A 26,467-nucleotide genomic window follows, 5' to 3' on the forward strand; every position below is an offset into this window, starting at 1 on the left:
TAGAAAACGGAGTTTTCTAGCAGGGATAAGGAGGTGATTATTCCCTTGTAAAAGGCAATGGTATACAGTACCACTCCTTGAGTATTGTATACAGGTCTGGAGGCCTCATTTCAAGAAGGATGTAGAGCTGCTGGAACGAGTACAGAGAAGGGCAACAAGATTAGTGAATGGGAACAAAGGGTTGCTCTTACGAAGAAAGGCTTAAGTTTTGCAAATTACAGTGTCTGGAGACTAGGCACCGGTGAGGTGATCTGATAGAGGTGTATAAAGCCTTGAATGGTTTGAGCATGCTCAATGCTGATGGAATTCTTCCTCTTGCTCAGAATAATCACCTGAGAGGGCATAAATTCAAATTGAAGAAAGACAGATGTAGAATAGATGTGTGGAAATTTGCCTTTAGCCAGCGGGTACTTGGTTGGTGAAACAGACTTCCATCCCTTGTTGTGGAAGTTGATAGCCTAAATAAATTTAAGGCTCAAGTGGACAGGTATTTCGAATGAATGGAAGGGTGAAGTGGAAGGTTTTTTTTTTTTTTTTTTGGCTGATGCTGCATAAGCTTGCTTTCTTGCATCATATGCCTCTTAGCATTAGCATTAGTAGAGGCATTTGATGCAAGAAAGCAAGCTTATGCAGCATCAGCCAAAAAAAAAAAAAACCCCACTTCCACTTCACCCCTCTGTTCCTTCAAAATACCTGTCCAGCTGAGCCTTAAACTTATTTAGGCTATCAAACTCCACGACAAGGGATGGAAGTCTGTTCCACCAACTAACCACCCGCTGGCTAAAGGCAAATTTCCGCACGTCTATCCTACATCTGTCTTTCCTCAATTTGAATTTATGCCCTCTCAGGTGATTATTCTGAGCTAGAGGAAGAATCCCATCAGCATTGAGCATGCTCAAACTATTTAAGGCTTTATACACCTCTATCAGATCACCTCGCTGGTGCCTAGCCTCCGGCCGACCGGGCTAGCCGAGTGGGTAAAGTACCTGCCCAGCAACCCAAAGGTCGCGGGTTCGATTCCCGCCTCGGGCTTGGATCAAAGTACTGCAAAAACCTTGGGAGGTGCAACATGGCCACAGAAGCCGATGCGCCAACAACTACCAAATCAAAAAAAATCAAGCCTAGTCTCCAGACACTGTAATTTGCAAAACTTAAGCCTTTCTTCGTAAGAGCACCCCTTTGTTCCATTCACTAATCTTGTTGCCCTTCTCTGTACTCGTTCCAGCAGCTCTACATCCTTCTTGAAATGAGGCCTCCAGACCTGTATACAGTACTCTAGGTGTGGCCTGACCATTGCCTTATACAAGGGAATAATCACCTCCTTATCCCTGCTGGAAAAATTCCTATATATCATTGACAATACTCCATGAGCTACTCTTGCAGCCCATCTGCACTGCTCAGAGAACTTCATATCTGCCTGCACAACCACCCCCAAGTCCCTTTCATTCTCTACCACTGTCAGTGTAGTACCACAGAGTTGATACGTTGCTCTGGGGTTGCTGTTTCCCATGTGTAGTACTTTACATTTGTCAATGTTAAACTTCATTTGCCACCTCTCAGCCCATCTGCTCAACCTTTCCAGATCCTGTTGCAGCAGCATAGTGTCAGTATTGTCCTTGACAACCCTGCCAACCTTTGTATTGTCTGCAAACTTGGACATTAAGCTTGATATACCATCATCAATATCATTTATAAATACAGAAAACAATAATGGACCCAACACTGAGCCCTGAGGGACTCCACTAATCGCATTAGTCCACGATGAGCAGTGTCCATTGATTACCACTCTCTGTCTTCTCCCCCTCAACCACCCCTTTATCCATAGCAGCAACTTGCCTCCAATGTCACACTGCTCCAATTTGTGTAGCAGTCTTCCATGGGCAATAGTATCAAAAGCCTTTCTAAGATCCAAGTATATAATATCAAAGCTATTCCCTGCATCCAGTTCTTTTGTAACTGCATCATAGTATCCAATCAAATTGGTCAGCCAAGACTTCCCCTTAACAAAACCATGCTGTGTCCGAGCTATAACTGAAGTCTTGTCTAAATGAACCTGCAGTGCTTCTTTAACCAGTGCCTCCATTAATTTTCTTGGAACAGAAGTTAAGCTCACAGGTCTATAATTACTTGTGTCAGCCTTTGATCCTCCTTTGTGAATTGGGGTCACATTTGCACATTTCCAGTCTATGGGTACCTCCCCTGAGTCCAAGGAAGCTCTCATAATTATGGCTAAGAGTTTGCTTACTTCCTTTGCTGCCTGCTTTAATATAACTGGATAGATCCCATCCACCCCGGGTGCCTTTCTTGTGTTTATCTTCAACAATATCTCCTCCACTTTACTCCCAGTTATTTCAAGATTTTGTAGCTTACTGCTAGAGTTGAATACACCTCTGGCATTCCCCTCGCTGAATAACTCCTCATGTGTGAATGTCGATGCAAAATATTCATTTAGTTTGTTAGCTACCTGAGCAGGATCATCAACAGTTGACCCATCTTCTTATGCTAATGCTAATATAAAGTACTCATTTATATGAAGCAAATGCCATTCCCCTACGAAAGGATATGCTTTTTTATGTAAATATTAGCATTAGCATTAGCATTAGTAGAGGCATACGATGCAAGAAAGCAAGCTTATGCAGCACCAGCCAAAAAAGAAAAGAAACCGCTCCCATTTCACCCCTCCGTTCGTTCCAAATACCTGTCCAGCTCAGCCTTAAATGTATTTAGGCTATCAACTTCCACAACAAGAGATGGAAGTCTGTTCCACCAATCAACTACCTGCTGGCTAAAGGCAAATTTCCACACATCTATTCTACAACTGTCTTTCCGCAATTTGAATCTATGCCCCCTGAGGTTCTTAATCTGAGCAAGAGGAAGAATCCGCTAGCTTAAACCATTCAAGGCCTTATACACCTCAGTCAGATCACCTTGCATGTGCCTACTCTCCAGGCACTGCAATTTGCAAAACTTGAGCCTTTCTTGGTAAGAGTACCCCTTTGTTCCCCTCACCAACCTTGTTGCCCTACTTTGTACTTGTTCTAGCAACATCCTTCCTAAAATGAGGCCTCCAGACCTGTACACAGTACTCTAGGTGTGGCCTGACCATTGCCTTGTACAATGGGATAATCACCTCCCTGTCCCTTCTAGCAAAATTCCTATATATCATTGACAAGACTCCATGACCTGCCTTGGCAGCCCATCTGCACTGCTCAGCGAACTTCATATCTGACTGCACAATTACCCCAGGTCTTTTTCACTTTCCACTTCCCTGAGTGTAGTACCACGTAGTTGGTATGTTTCTCTTCAGTTATTGCTACCCATATGCAGTAGTTTGCATTTGTAAATGTTAAACTTCAGTTGCCACTTCTCAGCCCATTTGCCCAACTTGTCTAGATTGAGTTGGAGTTGCAGTCTGTCTTTACTGTTGTTAACAAACCTGTATATATTTGTTTATTACAAAGTTCAGTTAATATGCATTACAAAGTTTGTTTTCACCATGTGAGAAATATATATTGTTATTTTGTATGTTTAATAGAAATCTTGGCAGAGCTGTCCAATTATTGCCTTTGGCCACCTGGCTCTCGCCTTGAGTACTGCGTACAGGTCTGGAGGCCTCATTTTAGGAAGGATGTAGATTTGCTTGAGCGTGTACAGAGAAGAGCAACACGATTGGTGCGGGGAATGAAGGGATTCTCTTACCAAGAGAGGCTTAAGTTCTGCAAATCGCAGTGGCTGGAGACTAGGCACCTGCGCGGTGATCTGATTGAGGTCTATACGGCCTTGAATGGGTTGAGCACGCTGAATTCTGATGGGATCCTTCCACTTGTTCAGATTACCAACCTACGGGGACATAAGTTCAAATTAAGAAAGGACAGATGTAGAATAGATGTGCGGAAATTTGCCTTTAGCCAGCGGGTGGTTAATTGCTGGAACAAACTTCCATCTGTCGTTGTAGAAGTTGATAGGTTAAATAAATTTAAGGAGGAACTGGACAGGCATTTGGAGGGAATGGTGTGATTTTTTTTTTTTTTTTTGGCTGATGCTACATAAGCTCCTACACTTGCTTTCTTGCATCATGTGCCACTACTACTACTACTACTACTTCCCAAAGGATGGCACTGACTTGTTAGAAATTAGTTTGTTTTGTGTAAACAAAAGCAGTTTATGGTAGTAAAATGTCAAGTGCACTCTGAAAAACATCTTTCTGAAGGATGAGTTTTTAAATTAACAAAAGAATAAAAAGTTTTTCTAAGTTGTTTACATGCACTCCCTCGCTCTCCATGGGATTAAGGTCAGTTTCCATTGTTACCCCGGTTCAGTCTTTTGCTACAGTATACAGAAATCCATTTTTTGTGCCATTTTATTTGAGCCGATGACTTTTTTGGAACTTATGTGTTTAAATTAATTTAAAATTTGTTTATATTAAATCTTATCTAGCAGTGTTAGGGCAAAAAAACATAAACGGACCGAATTAAGTCTGGAGATTAAATTAAAAATTATACAAGAGGCTGATAGAATGGAAAGAAGCAAAACAGACATTTCAAAGAAATACAGCATCCTTTTACCTACTTTATCTACAATACTGAAAACCGAAAAACACTTGAAGTGCATGACACTGGAGCAGTGATAAAAAACAGGAAACGAATTCATGGTGCAAAACTCGAGGAGCTTGAAACAAAAATTTTTCAAGTGGTACCAACAAATGTGGGCATCTGATTTGCCAATATCAGGTCCGATTTTGCAAGAAAAGGCAAATTATTTAGCTCAGAAACATGGAATTAGTGACTTCAAATGCAGTAGTGGCTGGTTCCAAAGATTTAAGGACAAGAATAACTTGATTTCAAGAAATGTTTAGGCAGTGAGCCTGGATTAGTTGACAAAGAAAAGACTACAGACTGGTTGTGTTCTGTATGGTCCATTCTTGAAAAATATGAGGCAAAGGATATTTTAAATCTTGATGAGACAGGATTATTTTATAATTTACTGCTAAACAAAACATTTGCTGTTTGAGAAGAGTCTTGTCATGGTGGAAAATTCAGTAAACAAAGACTCACTGTTCTGCTATGCTGCAATTCAGATGGCAGTACAAAACTTCACCCACTTGTGATTGGTAAGTTTTCCAATTCAAGATGTTTTAAAGCAGTTAGCCAACTTCTCTGTGATTATGAGGCCAATAGAAGTGCTTGACTTATGGTCAAAATTTTTCAGTCTTGGTTATCAAAAGTGGACAGAAGAATGGCTTCAGAAAAAAGGAACATTTTGATGATTCTTAGATCATTGTACAGCACATTCTGCTGAGACACTTAAGTTGACAAATATATGGCTGTTGTTTTTTACCCCCCCCCCCCCCCCCAACACCTCCAGTTTAATGCACCCACTGGATGATAAGGTACTTGATCTGCAACAAAAAAAAGGAGGGATCAATTTGCAGCCAAATTGGAATGTCTCGGGTGCTATCTGTAATCTTGTTATTGCTTGGGACAGTTTTACATCAAGTGTAATAATCAACTGCTTCAGAAAGACTGGCTTTGGAGAGAATATCATTGAAAAACATGGTCTAGCAGTTGAATGTGATAGCAATATTGAGGAATGGAGGAATTTGAAGGAGCATATGGATTTTGTTGGTGAATTTGAAGTGTTTGTGAAGGTGGATGATGAAGTTGCTACCGCTGCAACACCAACACCAGAAGAGCTGACCGGGCTAGCCGGGTGGGTAAAGTGCCTGCCTGGCAACCTAAAGGTCGCGGGTTCGAATCCCGCCTCAGGCTTGGATCAAAGTACTGCAAAAACCTTGGGAGGTGCATTGTGACCACAGAAGCTGATGCACCAACAACTACCAAACAAAAAAAAAACACCAGAAGATCTGCTGAGCACCAAACAAAACCATGATGTTTTTGTTACCAGCGACAGCGAAAGTGAAGAAGCACACACACTGCCATCTCATAAAAGATGTCCAAAATGCATTGACATAATAGAAAATGTGTTGGCCTGCAGCAACGTTGCTAAAGAAACAACTATTGCATTTGATAATGTCTGTGCTGTAGTTAAAAATGCATACAGGACAAAAACTGTGCAAACAACGTTGGATTCTTTCCTTAAATTAGATTAATTTATTAAAAAGTTAATGGTTTTTATGTCTCCTTTTATTTTAAGATTGTAATTCTTTTTAGTGTGATACTAAAATATTGTATATTTCAAAATAAATAGTATACAATATTTTCATTTCTGTTAATTGCTTTTTTCTTAGTTTATCTTACAAATAAAATAAAATCTTTAAAAAATGTGTTATTTCTATTACTGTATCGTTAGACAAAGCTTTTGTTTTATTTTATTTTATTTTTATTATTTTATTTCATTAATTTAAATTAATTTGCTTTTTCATTTATTTTTGATGTTACTATTATTTATTATTATTCTGAGATACATAGTATGTACCAAAAAAAAAAAAAAAAAAAACAACAGTAAAAAAAAAAAAAAAGTTCCCCGAAAGGGTCAAAAACAAATTTTGATCCTTTTGGGAAACTTCTTTATTACAAAACGTGAAAATTTAGGTCCCTTGAACTTTGTATTAAAGAAATTCGACTGTAATTGCATTCCTGTTTTGATGGTCCTGCATCACTTCCTTAACCAGTGACTCCATTATTTTCATTTGGAACAGATATTAAGCTAACAGGTCTGTAATTACTCATGTCGCCTTTTGATCCCCCTTTGTGAATTGGGGATACATTCCCACATCTATCTGTGGACTTCCCCTGAATCCAAGGATTCTCTTGTAATTATTGCTAAGCATTCACCTACCTCCTTTGCTGCCTTTCTTAATATAATTGGCTTATTCCCATCTACCCCAGGCATCTTTTTTATGTTTAGCTTCAATGATTTCTGTTCCATTTTCCATTCTGTTGTCAAAAATCATGTAGCTCCCTGTTAGAGTTTTATAAACTTTTGGCATCTACTTCCCTGAAGAATTTCTCATATATGAATGTAGATATAAAATACCCATTTAGTTTGTCAACAGCCTGAGTAGGGTTAGCATTAACATCAAGTGGCCCAATGTGATTCAACTCCTTCATTCTATTGTTAATATAAGCATAGAAGTATTTTTTCTGTTCTTTGCATTCTTTTCCAGAGACTTCTCATAATCTGCCTTAGCTTGCCTAACCTCCCTTGTGACTTGATTATGGACTAGTTTATATCTACCACAGGCTTCTGTATCACCTGATAATATATATGCATCTCGTGCATTTTTCTTCTCTGCCACAAGTCTTATCAGTTCATCTGACATTCATTTAGGTCTAAGCCTTGAACAGTATTTCTTAGTTGGTATGAAAAGCCAGGTAGCATCTGTGATTATTTCCCCCGAATAGTTCCCATTTAAAATTTGCTGTTGGTAATGTCATCAGTTAGTCCCACTTTATATTATTTAAAAACTGTCTTAAAAACTACTCTATGTTACATTGAGTCATAAGTGATAAACTTATGTCGTTGTATTACATTGCAAAAATTTGGAAGTGGATGATGAAATCAATAAATATTGTATGATTGTTTTCTTTAAATACTTTTAACCTGAAGTATTATCCATATAATACAACTTACCTATAAAACAGAATGTTATAGATATAAGAGACCGCAAGTATTTTAGTGCTAACGGTTAATTATTATTTATCTCCTGTGGTTCAGTTAACTCTACCACCATCTAATAAAATTGAAAGAAAAGTACTATATACAAAATGCATATGTAACAAAATTTTCATGTAGCTTCTAAAGATGGCAGCCCCCCTCTAATCATAATACCACCTGATTAGAACTTTGGCATTTACAGTTGGATCCAAATGAAATTTACATTCAATATAGGGGTGTTCTAAACTAGTTTGACTATTTGCATTTATTTTAATTTACCATCTTGAAACAAGATTCCTGCCACTACCCATTCGCAAGCCAATCAAACCAAATTCACTGTGCAAATAAGGGGAATAGTGTACATGTACGACTTTTATGGGAGTGTTTTTATTTTGATCTGCCATATTGAAACAAGGTGGCCATCATTTGAATTATATGCATTGTCCATTTACAACTTTGTGCTTACAGATTGAGCTTAGGTGATACAGCACATGTGAGAGCATCAAGATGGAGATATTTTTATTTTTAAAACCAGATTTCAGTGTGAAAACTATACTAGTGTTGCAGTTGAATTACCCAGTTGAATTACCCAGAAGTTCAAAAACCTTGATAATCACCAGTACAATCACAAAAACAAAGTTGGATTTTCCAAAATGCAGTGACATAGTTGCTTCAGGACTCCACATTAAAAATATATGCACTATGGTCCCAGACTACCAGAATTTGAAATTACATGGTTATGAAATATTTTCCCAAAATAACTATCACCATTATGGAGGAGATTTTTTGTCTAGAATGACTGTATATCATTGACCAGTAGGAAAAAATAATGATGAAAAATGTTTGTAGGCAGTTTCAAAATATATTTTATTTTAAAAATGTTCAAGTAGAAAATGACTTTTGCAATTGCTTGTGTCACAGAAGTAGTTTGAGTGTTTCATTTTGTTGCTTTTTCAATAATTACCATGTCTAAATATATTTTGTTTTTGCACTCTGTATGGTATTATTGCCCAAAGTATAAAAATTAAATCAAAGTTCTTGTAATCCATGGTATAAAGTGTTCAAAATTTGAGTATGGAAAATGGAATGAGAAATCACTTTAGTTAAAAGTTTTTTATGAATAATTATTACAGTTTTGAATTAGATATTTTATATTTAGATTAACCATAGAATGTGATTAGGTGAAGAGGAAGCAACGTAAAGTATTCATTACAACCATTTTATAAACTACTAAATGTTGAGGTGATAAATATCCCATGCAATTATTTTATGAAAGAGGTTTTATGAGGACTCTTCAATAAGAAATGATCATAATTTTTCATGAACAATCGTACTGCTTGCTGGGTCTAGCTGAGCTGTAGAATTTAAGCTCAAACCAAGCTGAATCACATAGCCACTGTGCAGTTGACTCATGTGCATGGTATGACCTTGGTCAGTCTAGTTTATGCCTGTTCAGTTTCAGCTACGTAACAATGGATGTGGCATATGAAGAACTGTATGCTGCTCTCAAATTTTGTTTCTCTCTCAAGAAAACATCAACTGAAGCATATGAAATGTTAAAAGAGGCTAGTGGTGAATCTACACTTCAATATAGCACAGACCACAGGTTGTTTAGAATGTTTAAAGATGGATTGTGATTCATTCACATCCATCTTTAAACCACTGATGTCACTACAGAAACCATAAACACTGTTTCTGTAATCATAAGGAGGATTGTCATATAACAGTAAGGCAACTGGCAGAGATGTTGAATATATCAGTAGGAAGCATGCACCGTATTCTCCATGACCATTGTGCATGCTGGGTTCTAAGACTGCTCATAAACCTGAACAACAGCAAGTTTGCATGGAGGTGTGGAGCTGTAACGGATGGTAACTGAAGATGGCAAGGTTCTGCATAAGGTAATAATAGCAGATGAGACATGGCTTCATCATTTTGACTCAGAGTATAAGCAACAAAGCTCTGTTTGGAAGTCTGAGACACCATCAACACTGAAAAAAGCAAGATTTGTGATTTCTGCAGGAAAGGTAAGGTTTATGGGGTTTTTTTTGATATTCAAGGACTGGTTTACCAGCATGTTGTGCTTTGTCATACAACTGTTATGGGATCTTAACTACAGAACTGTACTGCACACTTTGCGTGATCACATTTGTCACAAATGACCACACCTGCATGCAGGTGGGTGTATGTTGCATCACGACAGTGCAGGACCTCACGTTGCTCATACTGTCATTAAGTACTTAGCCAGTATTAATGTCAAATGTATTGCTCATCTGCCCTACTGCCCCCTGACCTGGCACCCTGCAATTTTTTTTTTTATCTCCAAAGTTAAAGAAGGAATGTGAGGAAAATGTTTCCGGTCATGAGAAGAAGTTGTAAAAACATCAGATTTGATTCTCAAGTGCATGTCAAAAAATGGCTTTCACCATGTTTTTGAAGAATGGCAGAAACGGAGTAAGTGCATTTCATAAAATGGGAACTAATTTGAAAATGACGACCAAAATATGGATGATTAATAAAGGTATGTCGTGGAACAAATTATGATTTTTTTTTTTTTTTTTTTGAACAGCTCTTGTATTATATGATGTTTTGCTCTTACCATGCATATAGTATTATACAATAGAATACTAATTTCAATCTAAAACTTCTATTGGAAGCAGTGGTATTAGTATCAAAAATTTTGGTGAAAACTCTGTCAGTTGTGAATTAAAAAAAAATAGCTGCCAACTTGGAATGCAAAATTTTATATTTATGTTGAAACATCTTTCTGGGGGTTTCATCCTGCACAACATGCTGTTTTGCCTGTGAACGCAAACTTGTACAGATATAATACACAACAAAACCATATGACCTAGAATAGCATCAGAACTGGCATACTATTGCCTTAGTAGCCAATGCACCAAAACCAGAAGACAAGAAAAAAAAAAAAAAAATGACTCTCAGCACACATTTTACAATTTAATATACTTTTTATTATATTTTTGCTTATGATATTCTTTTAGAGTGAGAAATTACAAATTAGCTAATGTACAGTTGTTTTTAAAAACTTCACGGTCTTCATTGGTGGTAAATAATATTTTTCTTAATTTTATCATAACAATAGTTTATAATTTAAACTATTGTTATATTTTTTTAGTTGGAAAAATGGTATATGATTAAAGATTTTTTTTTTTTTTTTTTAATTTAGAATGTTGTACTTTATAATTATGGAGACATTCCATCTCTGTTTAAATGGTATGGACATTTTCAAGAAGTGACTAAGGTAGGTCCTGTTAATAATGCTGTCTTTAAAGAATTGAGGTGAATTGTGAAAATTTTTGGTAGAAATAGAAATTTAATTCATTAACTCAAGAATCATAATTCATTATTATGATTATTGAGAAGTTATTTGAAGAAAGTAATTTTAATTTATTGAGAAAGTACAAAAATTTTTAACTTATTTGTAGCATAAAAAATAATATGTAAAATAAGCTCATTAATAGCATCATTAAGGGGACTGCAATATTCTTGAAATAACATTATCCCCAATGTTCTATGTTTTTATCACTCCGGATCATGGGCGCTGGCTTCGAAATCCAAAGGTAGTGCGCTTGCACCACCTTCGGATTTTGAAGTAACAAGTACAGGTCAATGTTGCAAAAACGTCATGAGTTAGGGTTAAATTTGAAAGTGTCTGCAATTCTGCCCAGACATGATAGGAGAGAGTACATGATGAGATCCTTGTCAATCAATTCGGCCCTGGAGGGAATGTGCAAGGCTCAAGGGGTAGAATTTTTTTCAGCCTGGTCTGTGCTTGTTAACAGGAGAGACTGCTTCTACTGGGATGGGATACACTTAAATAGAAAGGCTGCAAGAATATTTTCTGATGCTATCGCGGCGGGTCGGAAAACTACTAGCTTGGGGGATTCACAGACTAAAAGGTTAAAAGTAGCTGCAGGCAGAGTTGAAGGTGATTCTTGCACTACTTCTATTAGAATAAGCAGTGGCCTGGAGCGAGGGGTGCTGGGGGTTTCAGGAACTGATGGCAGCCATCGTGAAACAGGTGGGTATATGAGATGTGTTAGGGTGACTAAGAATAAGAATAGGTGCATGTATACCAATGCTAGAAGTATAGTAAATAAATTTGATGAATTTGAAGTGTTTGTCAAGACATCAAAGGTGGATATCGTTGGGATAGCAGAGACATGGTGTCACATAGATATTAGGAATGTAGAATTGGAATTTGGGGAGTACAATGTGTACAGAAAGGATAGACGGAGTAGGAAGGGAGGAGGGGTTATGCTATTAGTTAAGAAACACATAAAATCCAGCGGAATTTGTGTTTTTTTATGTGTTTATGTGTTTTTGCAGTGGATGGAGACTAGGCACCTGCAAGGTGATCCGATTGAGGTGTATAAAGCCTTGAATGGGTTGATCACGCTGAATTCTGATGGGAATTTTCCACTTGTTCAGATTACAAACCTAAGGGATCATAAATTCAAATTGAGGAAAGACAGATATAGAACAGATGTGCAGAAATTTCCCTTTAGCCAGCGGGTGGTTGATTGCTGGAACAAACTTCCGTTTGTCATTGTGGAAATTGATAGGTTAAATAAATTCAAGGAGGAACTGGACAAACATTTAGAGGGAATTGTTTTGTAAATTTTTTTTTTTCCTTTGGCTGATGCTGCCTAAGCTCATACATTTTAAAATGCACTATTTGCTTGATGTTTGTGGAGCAGTCAGGTACGGGACATGATACTGCCATGGGGGATGTCTTTGTATGTGCGCGATGCAAGGAGTGTAAGGAAATCAGGCGAGAACTCAGTGTTGTTATGGGCCTATATGAGAGCTTGAAGGACAGGGTGGATGCCCTCGAAGGATTAAAAGTGAGGGCCCATCAAGCTCTCAGCTGCCCACACCAACACCATAGCTTGCACTTAGGCCTCATGCAACACAGCGGCAACCCCCAAGGCAGAATGCGCTGGTCCCAAAGGAACTAGTAGTTGTTGGTGACTCTTTTGTCAGGGAAACAGGAAACATGCTTTGTAAAAAGGATAGGTGGAACAGGACCAGGGTATGTCTGCCAGGGGCAAAGGTTGATGATGTTGTAGAGCGGATATCATCTTTTAAGGGCACAAAAGGTGATATAGTTGTACATGTTGGCACTAATGATATTAAGAGTAGGAGACCGGCAGAATTACTTAACAAGTACAGTTCATTGTTGAAAAAAAGCCGTGAATTAGGGTTGAATTTGAAAGTGTCTACAATTCTGCCCAGACACGATAGGAGGGAGTATATGATGAGAGCCCTGTCGATCAATTCGGCCCTGGAAAGATTGTGCAAGGCTCAAGGGGTAGAATTTTTTTCAGCCTGGTCTGTACTTGTTAACAGGAGAGACTGCTTCTACAGGGATGGGATACACTTAAATAGAAAGGGTGCAAGAATGTTTGCTGATGCTATTGAGGTAGTGTTAGGTCGGTCGGAAAACTGCTAGATTGGGGGGATACAAGGACTAATAGATTAACAGTGGTCACTGGCAGAGGTGAAAGTGATTCTTGCACTGCTTCTATTGGAATGAGCAGCAGCCTAGAAAATAAGATGCAGGATATTTCAGAGACTGCTGGGAGTCATTGGGGTACAAGTTAACACATGGGTTGTGTTAGGGTAGCTAAGAAAAAGAACAGGTGCATGTATACTTGCATGTACACCAATGCTAGGAGTTTGGTAAATAAATTTGATGAATTTGAGGTATTGCTCAAAGCATCAAAGGCAGATATTGTGGGGATTTCAGAGACGTGGTGTCACACAGATATAAGTAATGCAGAACTGGAATTTGGGGAGTACAACGTCTAAAGAAAGGATAGACAGGATAGGAAGTGAGGAGGGGTTATGCTATTAGTTAAGAAACACATAAAATCCAACGAAGTGAAACCACTCGACATCGCTGCACAGTACAGTGTCGAGTCAGTTTGGTGTGACATAAGCATTGGGAGATCAAAATTGAGAGTAGGAGTGTGCTATAGGCCTAATGACTCTGATGAGTATAATAAGAAACTGTACAGGGAAATAGAGTGGGCCAGTAAATCAGAAAGTCTTATAATGGGGGATTTTAATTTCCCAGATATTGACCGGAATTTGTGGGTTGGTCACTCACACACTAGCAAGGCTTTTGTGGATTTATTGGATGATTGTTTTCTAAATCAGCATGTTCGGGAGGCAACTAGAGGGAGCAATACTCTTGATTTGATTATCAGTAGTGATTCTTCATGCATTAAGAATTTGCAGATACAGGAACCACTAGGTGGCAGTGATCACAGTGTGCTGAAGTGAGATTTACTCAAGGAGGTAACTACCATCGGGGTAAAGGGATGGGTTATTACTTTTGTAAAGGCGACTATGATGGTCTGAAACAGTATTGAAATTCTATACAGTGGGACCAACTGATGATGTTACCAACAGCAAACTCAAAATGGGAAGCATTCAAAGAACTTATCTTGCAAGCTACTAGGCTTTACATACCAACTAAGAAATATTGTTCAAGGTTCAGGCCTAAATGGATGTCAGATGAACTAATGAGACATATGGCAGAGAAGAAAAATGCATGGTATACATATAAATTAACATGTGACACAGAAACCTATGATAGATATAAGTTGATCTGTAACCAAGTTACAAAGGAGTTTAGGCAGGTGAAGGCAGATTAGGAGAGATCTTTGGCAAGGGATGCAAAGAAAAACAGCAAGGGGATGAATGAGATGATGAAATCAATGAGGGGATGAAAGGCACCTGGGGTGGATGAGATCTATACAGTTATATTAAAGGAGGCAGCAAAGGAAGTAAGCAATCCGTTAGCCATAATTATGAGATCTTCCCTGGACTCAGGGGAGGTACCCACAGACTGGAGATGTGCAAATGTAACCCCAATTCACAAAGGCGAGAACTCAGGACCTGTGAGTTTAACTTCTGTTCCAGCAAAATTAACGGAAGCACTGGTTAAAGAAGCACTGCAGGATCATCTTGACAAGAATTCAGTTATAGCTCAGACACAGCATGGTTTTGTTAAGGGAAGGTCTTGCCTGACCAATTTGATTGGATAAGTAGTTCAAAAATTCGAATCATGGAGGTTGGCATTAGATAAATTTATTATCTATTATAATTACTTAAAACTTACAAATGCTGTAGCATAGTTCATATAATTTAAACTAGATAGGAGATACAAAATACATATATTGTATCGGTAAGGGTATCCACGTGTTACAAGTCGCAACTCTGCTGAACGAGAAGTTTTTTAGCCATATTTAGCCGCTTATTGAATATTTTTTAAATCAGATTATTTTTTGTAAGTAGCTTATAGACCTAGTAAGGATTGTTAGTTTATTCTGAATTGAGACAGCGAGATTTGAAAGTTAATTAATACTTAAGTGTCCATATATCTTTACCATTCGTAACTTCCCACCTTTGTCTTTGTCATACGATCGTTATATATAGAACCTAGATAGCGTTAGTATAGTATAGGTTATAATATTTTCAGTGATCGGTAAAATCTATTAAACTTGTTGAACTTCGTTGGCATTTAAATTGTACTTTTAACTAAATACATATACCGACTTAGATTACAAACGTAACATAGTTAATTAATACATAACTGATATGGAAGTTATATAAAGGGAACTCGGAGATAATTAATACTTGACACTAAAAAATATATATCCCGTTATGACTGTGTTGGGAGATAAGTTAGGGTTTTAAACTGAAATTGAAATTTTATTTAAATTAAAAGAAATCATGACTCAGACCAGAGCAGCAAAACAAAAGGCTCAAGCTAATGGAAGTGGTGTGGCTCAGAGGAGAACTGAGGGGACAGTTGCCTTCTGAATCACAGCCTTCTAAAATGCACAGCTTGCATGATGTTTGTGGAGCATTCAGGTACGGGACATGATATTGCCATGGGGGATGTCTTTGTGTGTGCGCGATGCAAGGAGTGTATCGAAATCAGGCAACAACTCAGCGTTCTTATGGGCCTATTGAGAGCATGAAGGACAGGATGGATGCCCTCGAAGGAACTAAACTGAGAGGCCCATCAAGCTCTCAGCTGCCCACATCAACGACAGAGCTTGCACTTGGTCGTCGCGCAACACAGCGGCAACCCCCAAGGCAGAATGCGCTGGTCCCAAAGGAACTAGTAGTTGTTGGTGACTCTATTGTCAGGGAAACGGGGAACATGCTTTGTAAAAAGGATAGGTGGAACAGGACCAGGGTATGTCTGCCAGGGGCAAAGGTTGATGACGTTGTAGAGCAGATATCATATTTTAAGGGCACAAAAGGTGATATAGTTGTACATGTTGGCACTAATGATATCAAGAGTAGGAGACCGGCAGAATTGCTTAACAAGTACAGGTCACTGTTGAAAAAAAGCCGTGAAATAGGGTTGAATTTGAAAGTGTCTGCAATTCTGCCTAGACACGATAAGGAGGGAGTATATGATGAGAGCCTTGTCGATCAATTCGGCCCTGGAAAGATTGTGCAAGGCTCAAGGGGTAGAATTTTTTTCAGCCTGGACTGTACTTGTTAACAGGAGAGATTGCTTCTACAGGGCTTAAATAGAAAGGGTGCAAGAATATTTGCTGATGCTATCGAGGCAGTGTTAGGTGGGTCAGAAAACTGCTAGCTTGGGGGGAGATAAAGACTAATAGATTAACAGTAGCCACTGGCAGAGGTGAAAGAGATTCTTGCACTGCTTCTATTGGAATGAGCAGAAGCCTGAAAAACAAGATGCAGGATATTTCAGAGACTGCCGGGAGTCATTGCGGTACAAGTAAACACATGGGTTGTGTTAGGGTAGCTAAGAATAGAAATAGGTGCATGTATACTTGCGTGTACACCAATGCTAGGAGTTTAGTAAATAAATTTGATGAATTTGAGGTATTGCTCAAAACATCAAAGCCAGACGTTGTTGGGATATCAGAGACGTGGTGTCACACAGAGATAAGGAATGCAGAACTGGAATTTGGGGAGTACAACGTCTACAGAAAGGATAGACTGGATAGGAAGGGAGGAGGGGTTATGCTATTAGTTAAGAAATACATAAAATCCAAGGAAGTGAAGCCAGTGGACATCGCTGGACAGTGCACTATCGAGTCAGTTTGGTGTGACATAAGCATTGGGAGATCAAAATTGAGAGTAGGAGTGTGCTATAGGCCTAATGACTCTGATGAGTATAATAAGAAACTGTACAGGGAAATAGAGTGGGCCAGTAAATCAGAGTGTCTTATAATGGGGGATTTTAATTTCCCAGATATTGACTGGAATTTGGGGGCTGGTCAGTCACACACTAGCAAGGCTTTTGTGGATTTATTGGATGATTGTTTTCTACATCAGCATGTTCGGGAGGCATCTAGAGGGAGTAATACTCTTGATTTGATTATCAGTAGTGATTCTTCATGCATTAAGAATCTGCAGGTAAATGAACCACTAGGTGGCAGTGATCACAGTGTGCTGAAGTGGGATTTACTCAAAGAGGTAACTACCATTAGAGGTAAAGGGAAAGGTTATTGCTTTCGTAAAGGTGACTACGATGGACTGAGACAGTATTTAAATTCTATACAGTGGGACCAACTGATGATGTTACCAACAGCAAATGCAAAATGGGAAGCATTCAAAGAACTTACCTTGGAAGCTACTAGGCTTTACATACCAACATACCAACTAAGAAAATAAATATAACCTACACCTGATAGGAGATACACAATACATATAACATGCACCTGATAGGAGATACAAAATACATATAACGTACACATGATAGGAGATACAAAATACTTATACCATAAACTCAATTTTGCAATATATATATATATATTTAATAATGTAACCTTCATAGCATAACCAGTGCATAGTGGTATTACTGCATTAGGAATACCAGTTTAGTGTAGTATTTTTAATCATATCGAATTTGAATGGAAATCATGCCTCAGACTACAGCAGCAAAGCAAAAGGGCTCAGGGTAGTGGGAGTGCCATGACTTGGGGGAGTACTGAGGGGGGGGGGGGGTGTTGTCCTCGGAATCATGGCCTCATGAAATGTACTTCTTGTTTGATGTACAGGAATCTGGAATGGGACATGATATTGCCAAGGGGTGTCTTTTTGTGCTCGATGTAAAGAGTGTGAGGATATTGGGTGCCAACTCAGCATTGATATGGGCCTTTATGAGAGCATGTAGAACAGGGTGAATACTCTCATAGGATTTAAATTAAGGACCATCAAGCTCTCAGCTGCACATATCACTGCCAGAGCCTTCACTTGATCATCAAGCAATACAGAGACCTAAGGCAGAATGTGCTGTTGGTGGCTCTGTTTTCGGGGAAATGGGAAATATATTGTGTAAAAAGAATATGTGAAATAGGACCAGGGTATGTCTGCCATGGGCAAAAGGTGATGACTTAGAGCAGTTATAATCTTTTAAGAGTTCAAAAGGTGATATTGTTGTATATTATGGCATTAATGACATTAAGAGTAGGAGATCTGCAGACTTACTTAACAAGTACAGGGCAATGTTGGAAAAAAGTCATGAGTTAGGGTTAAATTTGAAAATGTCTGCAATTCTGCTTAGACACAACAGGGAGTATGTGATGAGAGTCTTATCAATCAATTCAGACTTAGTGAGATTGTGCAAGGCTCATGGAATAGAATTTTTCTCAGTCACTTTGGTGTGACATAACTGCTGGGAATGCAAAAATGAGAGTAGGCTTGTGTTATAAACCTAATGACTCTGATGAGCATAACAAACAACTGCATAGAGAAATATAGTTGGGCAGTAAATCGGAATGTCTTATAATGGGAGATTTTAACTTTCCAAATATGACTGGAACTCGTGGATTGGCCACCCAACCATACTAGCAAGGCTTTTGCGTATTTATTGGATCACTGTTTTCTATAGTAGCATATTAGACAGGCAACCAGATGGAGTAATACTCTCGATCTGATTATCAGCAGTGATTATTCATGCATTAAGAATCTGCAGATAAAAGAACCAATACGTTGCAGCGATTGCAGTATATTGATGCGAAATTTACTTAAAGATATAACAACCATCAAGAGAAAAGGCAAAGGTTTTTGCTTTTGTAAAGGTGACTACAGTGGTCTCATACAGTGTTTAAATTATATACAGTGGGACCGACGGTTGATATTACCGTCAGCCAATTCTAAATGAGTATGTAGAGAATTAATTACAGAGACTAATTAGGGTTTTCGTAAAATAAGAAATACTGTTTAAGGTTTAGGCCTAAATGGATGTCTAATGAGACTTGTGGCAGAGAAGAAAAATGCATGGGATGTATATAAATTATTAAGTTACACAGAAGCTTATGATAGATATAAACTACTCTGTAATCAAGTCACAAAGAAGATTAAGCAAGTGAAGACAGTTTACAAGAAATCTTTGCCAAAGGATGCAACAACATATAGCAAAGACTTCTTTACTTATGTAAATAGTAAAAGAAAGGCGATGAATCAAAGTGGCCGACTTTTGGTTCAACTGTTGATGATCCTGCTCAGGTTGCTGACAAACTAAATGAGCATTTAGCATATATATTCACACATGAGGAATTCTTTAGGGAAATAGAGGCGAGAAGGTTATAAAACTCTAACATGGAGCTGAACGATTTTGTAATAATTGAGAGGAAAGTTGAAGCAAAATTGTTGAAGTTAAACATAAGAAAGGCACCTGGGGTGGATGGGATCTATCCAGTTATATTAAGGGAGGAAGTGAAAAAAGTAAGCAAATCCTTAGCCATAATTATGAAAGCATCCTTGGATTGAGGGTGGGGTTCCCCACAGACTGGAATTGTGCAAATGTATCTTCTGTCACTAAGAGGGGGATGGGGATCAAAGGGTGATATGAGTATGTAAAGACTTATTAGTTTAACTTCTGTTCCAGAGAATATAATGGAGTTACTGGTTAACCCTTTGTTAGATGCACCAGCAAAACGAATATAGTTGGTCTCAATGTATCTCTCAGATACATACTAGGTTTCATATCGAAAAATTAAAGACTATGTTTAAAAATCACTCTAGTTTATTCATAAATAACATATACAAGAGTTTCAGATGTTTATTTATTAATAAATTTTTATTTTTACATACATTTTTTTATAAAAAATTATTTTTCATCTTGTTCATTGAACATTGCTTTTTTAGAGCATGACGCACAAATCATTTCTGCATGCTCTAAGCAGAGGTATTGTTTACAATTTATGCAAGAATACCTTGTCAGTCTGGTACTCATTGTTGCTTGCCAGCAATTAGTGCATCGCTTGCAACTGTTCTCCCATTCTGCTCTTGTAGAGGGCTCAGTACTCTGTTGCGTTTGTTGAAGGGAAGTTTGAGGGCCCTGGCCCCTCCAATGAAGTTCCTCAGCCACTAATTCTGTAGAAAGTTGCTTGAGGAAGAGTCTGCAGCTCTTTACTTCTTTTTCATTTCCCATGTAGGCCACTTGTGCATTGATTCTGCTAATGTTTAGCATAGCATAGAATATCACCATCAGCCAATGACAACAAGCTCACACCATATTGTAAGTTGCACACATCTGATCCACAGTATCTATTCCAGACTTGGTTGCATTATAAAATGTTACAATTTCTGGTTTCGGCTGATCACCTGTTTCACAGTCTATGGCGGAGCCTCTGTAGCCAGGTGGGAAGGAGCAGCAGTGTGTAGCACATGCTTCTTGATTAGACCGGGGTTCAAGCCCATCACCACCAAATACAGAGGATGCGGAAAGGTCAGGGAATGACCACCGCAAATCCCGGAGCAATATGGCCTTAGTTGCTAATGCTCTTAAAAACCAAATAACAAATAACAGTCAATGGCATCATCAAAATGCAAGGGGGAAATCAAGATGACATTCTTTGATTTCTTCGGTACATTGGAAACAATTGTTGCCTCTTTCTTGAAGCCAAACAAACTCAATTTTTCAGGTGGGCTCTTGACTGACACAAATTCGACTAGGAGTTGCAGTTTGTTCTTTTTTTAGCATTCCAACATAAGAGAGTTTACTTTTTCTGAGTTCCAAAACTAAATTGACGTCTGTAAACCACTTATTTGCCATAATGTTCCATCCAATCCCATGGATAGGTTCTGCCAGTCTTTTGACAACATCAGCTGGTCTATTGCTGATTTGGTATGGACCTTTAGGTTACTTCCCTGTGTATATTTCAAGATTAGAAGAGTACAGCACCTTAGCATCTATCAACGCATATATTTTGAGTCCATATTTGTTGGGCTTTGAAGGTATGTACTGTTTGAAAATCCATTTTCCTCTGAAGACCTCTAATTTCTCATCAGTAGTTAGATTCTGACCTGGAGAGTAACATTTCTTGCAGTTTTTTACAAATTCTGTGAAAATCTCTCTCTTATGGGTGGTGAGGCAATCACATTTTCTTCTCTCATCTCTGGTTGTTCGATCATCGAATCTTATATACCTGATGAGGAACTTGAAGTGTCTCTGGTGCATTACTAAGTGAAATTTTTCAACGCCATTTCTGTCAGTTCCCCATAACTCTTCCAATTTCTGTTTGTTACTCTGAAGCGTTCCAGCTAAATAAAGAAGGCCAGTGAAAGCTTTTATCTCAATTTTGTCTGTAAATTTAGCATCTCTTTACCGGCTGTAGTTTGAATGAACAGTTTGAATATACTGATTTGTGTATTCAACAATTTTATATAAAATTTTGTCAGTAATAAGGGTTCCATGCTTCGGAGGGCATGCTGGCATTTCTTGCTTGACCAATAACTCCAGGCAATTTTGTTATATTTTGAGATCTGTGCCGAATTTTTGTTGATCTGTTGACTTTCCTCCACTTTGTCAATTTATCTTTTCCTATGAAAAAAATGTCAGTGTTGTCCTCTTTGTTGCATCTTTCTTCCTTTGATGTGGCATCTTGTGCACTCTCCAAGTTGTCTTCTCTTGTTTCAATGTAATCTTCATCGGATTCTGTCCCATCATCAATGCTTAATAATTTTACCATCATTTGCATTACTTGGGTATAAGCGATCCATCCTGTCCATCAAAAGCAATGCAGCACTTATGCAGATGGATGCACTGTATCTTACAGATACAAACAGCAGACTGAATCAAAACCAAAAGTCTTGAGAAAACAAAACCAGTACCAATGGCTTCCAAGAAGCAATGTAGGAAGCTACTGAGAAGCACACGTGCGCAGCGACATCTTGTTCCCAGAAATAAAGAAAGGTATGATGTATGTATCTGAGAGATACATAGTGACCGATGAAGGGTTAAAGAAGCAATGCAGGATCATCTGGACAAGACTCCACTTATACTTCAGACACAGCATGGATTGTTAAAGAGAAATCTTGTCCGACCAATCTGATTGGATATTACGATGTGATTACTAAGGAACTGGATGCAAAAAATAATTTTGATGTTATATACTTGGATTTCAAGAAAGCTTTTGATATTGTTTCTCATAAAAGACTGCTGTACAAGTTGGAGCAGTGTGGCATTAAGGGCAAGTTGATGCTATGGATATATGTTGCTAATATGCTCTGTGGTAATCAATAGCATCCATTGATTTCCACAGAGAGTGATTTCCATATAATCTGTGAACATTGCTCTTTGTGGAATAATGTTATTAGTGGAGTCCCCCAGGGGTTTGGTATTGGCCCATTATTGTTTTCTGTATTTATCAATGATATTGATGAAGGCATATCAGGCAAGTTTTCAGATATAATACAAAGGTTGGCACTGTAGTTAATGGCAGTATGCTACAGCAACAGAATCTAGAAAAGTGGGAAGATGAGCTGAGAAGTAGCAACATACCAACTGTGTGGTACTACACTCATGTTAGTGAAAATGAAAAAGCCCCAGCAATAATTGTGCAGTCGATATGAAGTTCTCTGGACAGTGCACACAGACTGCCGGGACAGCTCATTGAGTTTTGTCAGTATATTATATACAGCAATTTTACTAGCAGGACTTAAAAAGGTGATTATCCCATTGTATAAGGCAGTGGTCAGGCTGCATCTTGAGTACTGTATACAGGTCAGGAGGTCTCATTTTAGAAAAGATGTAAATCTGCTGGAGCGGATTCAAAGAAGGGCAACAAGATTGGTGAAGGGAACAAAGGGTGCTCTTACCAAGAAAGGCTTCAATTCTGAAAATTGCAATGTCTAGAGACTAGGTGCCTGTAAAGTGATCTGATTGAGGTGTATAAGGCCTTGAATGGTTTGAGCAAGCTCAGTGCTGATGGGATTCTTCCTCCTGCTCAGATTGTGCACCTGGTGGGGGGCATAAATTCAAGTTGAGGAAGGATGGTTGCAGAATAGATGTGCAGAAGTTTGCTTTAAGCCATTGGGTGGTTGATTGTGGAACAAATTGTCCATATGTCTGGTTTTTATGTTGGTTGTCTATTATAATAGATATAACCCACCATTTGCCACCATGTACAGTATCCTGGTTATCCACCCCATTGAGTGTGGTATAACACTCAAATGGTATGTTATTCAGTTATTGATTTTTGTGACACATATGCACTGCCTTGCATTTGTTAATGATGTTAAATCTCAACTGTCACTTCTTGGCACGTCTGCCTAATTTTACCAGTTCTAGTTGCAGTAGTATACCTTGATTACTGTCATTAACAACTGTGCCAACCTTTGTATCATCTGTAAATTTAGACATTAAGCGTGATATGCTTTTGTCAGTATCATTAATAAACGTTGAAGACAGTAAGAGATTCAGTACTGAATTCTGATAGACTCCACTGATAACATTAGTCGAAGAAGGGCTGTGCCCATTAATAAACACCCTTCTCCACCTCTTTCTGCCACTCAGCCATTCCTTTATCCATAGCAGCTATTTGCCCCTGATATTGCATTGCTTGAATTTGTATACTCTCTCTTTCATGTGGAATAGCATGAACAAATTTACTGAAATCTAAGTTGTGATATAATAATTATTTTTTTGCACCCAGTTCCTTTGTTACTATAACATCGTATTAATCATATTTGTCATACAAGATCATCCCTTAACAGATGCATGCTATGATTTCTGTATAACTGCTTTCCTGTCAAGATGATCATGCATTATTTCTTTAACCACTGAATCCATTTGTTTTGTTTTCCTGGAACAGATGTCAAGCTTCAAGGTTTTTAATTACTCAGTTTGCCCTTTGATCCTCCTTTGTGATTAGAAGAGGCATTTGCACATCTCAGACTTATAGGGACATCTTCTGTAACCAATGATGCCTCTCATAATAATGGCCAAACTTTTACTTTCCTCTTTTGCTGCTTCTTTTAATTGGATAGATTCCACTAACCTCAGATGCCTTTACTTACTTTTAGCCTCAACAATTTCTCTTCCACTTTCCTTTCAGTTATCACAAAATCATTTAGCTTCCAGTTATAACTTGTCACATTTATAATACACCCATCCTTAAACACTTCTTCATGCCTGAATATAGATGCAAAATATTTATTCAGTTTTTCAGCAACCTGAACAGGATCATCACTAGTTATGCCATTTGTATCTAGTGTACCAATGCAGTTCATTTCTTTCCTTCTTGTATTAACATAAGTAAAGAAGTCTTTGCCAGAAACATCTTGTAATCTTGCTTAATACATACCTTTATGACTTGATTGCAGATTAGTTTATATCTGTTGTAGGCTTCTGTATCCCCTGATAATTTATATGTATTTTTCTTCTCTGTTAATAGTCTCATCCTTTCATCTGATATCTATTTAGGTCTAAGTCTTGAACAGTATCTCTTGGTTGGTATTAATAGTTTAGTAGTTTGTACTATTACCTCACCAACTTCTTCCCATTTAGAATTTGCAAGTAGCACATCAGTTGTTCCCCTCTTAATAGAATTTACTGTCTGAGCCCATTGTATCCACTTTTATGAAAGCAAATTCTCTTCCCTTAACTCTTGAGAAGAGTTACATCTTTAAGTAAATCCCAATTAATACACAGTGATCACTACCACTTAGTGGTTGTTTTGTCTGCAAAGTGATTCATGAAGAATCACTGCTGATAATCAGATCAAGAGTATTGGTTTCTTTCATTGCCTCTAACATGCTGGTGTGGAAAACAGTCATTGATATCGATGGTTCGACTTTTGATGATCCTCCTCAGATAGCAAACAAACTGAATGAGTATTTTGCATCTACATTCACACACGAGGAGTTATTAAGGATTGAAAATGCCAGAAGATTATCAAATTGTAGCAGATTGCTTAATGATTTTGTAATAACTGAGAGCAAATTCGAGGAGAAATTGTTGAAGTTAAACATAAGAAAGGTAACTGGAGTGGATGGGATCTATCCAGTATTATTAAAGGAGGCAGCAAAGGAAGTAAACAAACCCTTAGCCATAATTATGAAAGCATCCTTGGACTCAGAAGAGGTCCCCCATGGACTGGAAATGTGCAAATGTATCTCCAATTCACAAAGGGGGGATCGAAGGGTGACACGAGTAATTACAGACCAGTTAGTTTAACTTCGGTTCCGGATAAAATAATGGCGTCACTGGTTAAAGATGCATTGCAGGATCAGCTAGACAAGACTGCAGCAATAATTCAGACACAGCATGGGTTTGTTAAGGGAAAGTCTTGTCTGACAAATTTGATTGGATATTATGATGTGGTTACAAAGGAACTGGATGCAAAAAAATAATTTTGATATCATATACTTGGATTTCAGGAAAGCTTTTGACACTGTTGCGCATGGAAGACTACTGTACAAATTGGAGCAGAATGGTATTAAGGGTAATTTGCTACAATGGATAAAAGGATGGTTGAGTGGGAGAAGACAGAGGGTGGTAATCAATGGGTGCTGCTCTTCATGGACTAATGTTATTAGTGGAGTCCCACAGGGTTTGGCATTGGGTCCACTGTTGTTTTGTATATTTATCAATGACATTGATGAAGGTATATCAGGCTTAGTGTCGAAGTTTGCAGATGATACAAGTGTTGGCAGGGTTGTTAATGATAGTAATGGCAGTGTGCTACTGCAACAGGATCTAAAACATTTGGGAAGATGGGCTGAGAAGTGGCAACTGAAGTTTAACATTGACAAATGCAAAGTACTGCATAGGGGTAGAAGTAATCCCAGAGGAACATACCAAAAGGCGCCTCCGTAGCCAGGTGGGAAGGAGCAGCAGTGCATAGCACACGCTTCTTGATTAGACCGGGGTTCGAGCCCGTCGCCACCAAATATGGAGGATGCGGAAAGGTCAGGGAATGACCACCGCATATCCCGGAGCAATATGGCCTTAGTTGCTAATGCTCCTAAAAACCAAAACAACAAACAAACAACCAACATACCAACTGTGTGGTACTACGCTTAGGGTGGTAGAAAATGAAAAAGACCTGGGAGTAATTGTGCAGTCAGATATGTAGTTTTCTGAGCAATGCAGACAGGCTGCCAGAGAAAATCATGGGGTTTTGTCAATGATATACAGGAATTTTGCTAGCAGAGAAAAGGAGCTGATTGTTCCTCTGTATAAGGCAATGGTCTGGCCACACCTTGAGTATTGCTTACAGGTCTGGAGGCCTCATTTTAGGAAGGATGTAGATTTGCTTGAACATGTACAGAGAAGGGCAACAAGATTTGTGAGGGGAATGAAGGGATCCTCTTACCAAGAAAGGCTTAAGTTCTGCAAATTGCAGCGGGAGGAGACTAGGCACCTGCGAGGTGATCTAATTGAGGTCTATAAGCCATTGAATGGGTTCAGCTCGCTGAATTCTGATGGGATTCTTCCACTTGTTCAGATTACGAACCTAAGTGGGAACGAGAGTAGCCTGTGCAGCTACTCTCGTTCACATTTTTGCCGCTCCTGGAACAGAGAAGTTTTTTC

At 38.4% G+C, this 26,467-nt stretch overlaps 1 protein-coding gene across 1 annotated transcript in view; it reads left to right on the plus strand.

The window, feature by feature from the left end:
• The window catches only part of LOC150089537 (WD repeat-containing protein 31-like), a 235,966-nt gene that overhangs the window by 49,547 nt on the left and 159,952 nt on the right, over window positions 1–26,467 (plus strand). Inside the window, exon 4 of the mRNA XM_090368655.1 lies at window positions 10,805–10,879. Coding sequence (XP_090224781.1) covers window positions 10,805–10,879 — 75 coding nt within the window. The remainder of the gene's footprint in view (window positions 1–10,804; window positions 10,880–26,467) is intronic.

The sequence above is a fragment of the Mastigoproctus giganteus genome, chromosome 2, assembly GCF_048544385.1.
Source record: "Mastigoproctus giganteus isolate SK-2022 chromosome 2, ASM4854438v1, whole genome shotgun sequence".
NCBI classification, from domain to species: domain Eukaryota; kingdom Metazoa; phylum Arthropoda; class Arachnida; order Uropygi; family Thelyphonidae; genus Mastigoproctus; species Mastigoproctus giganteus.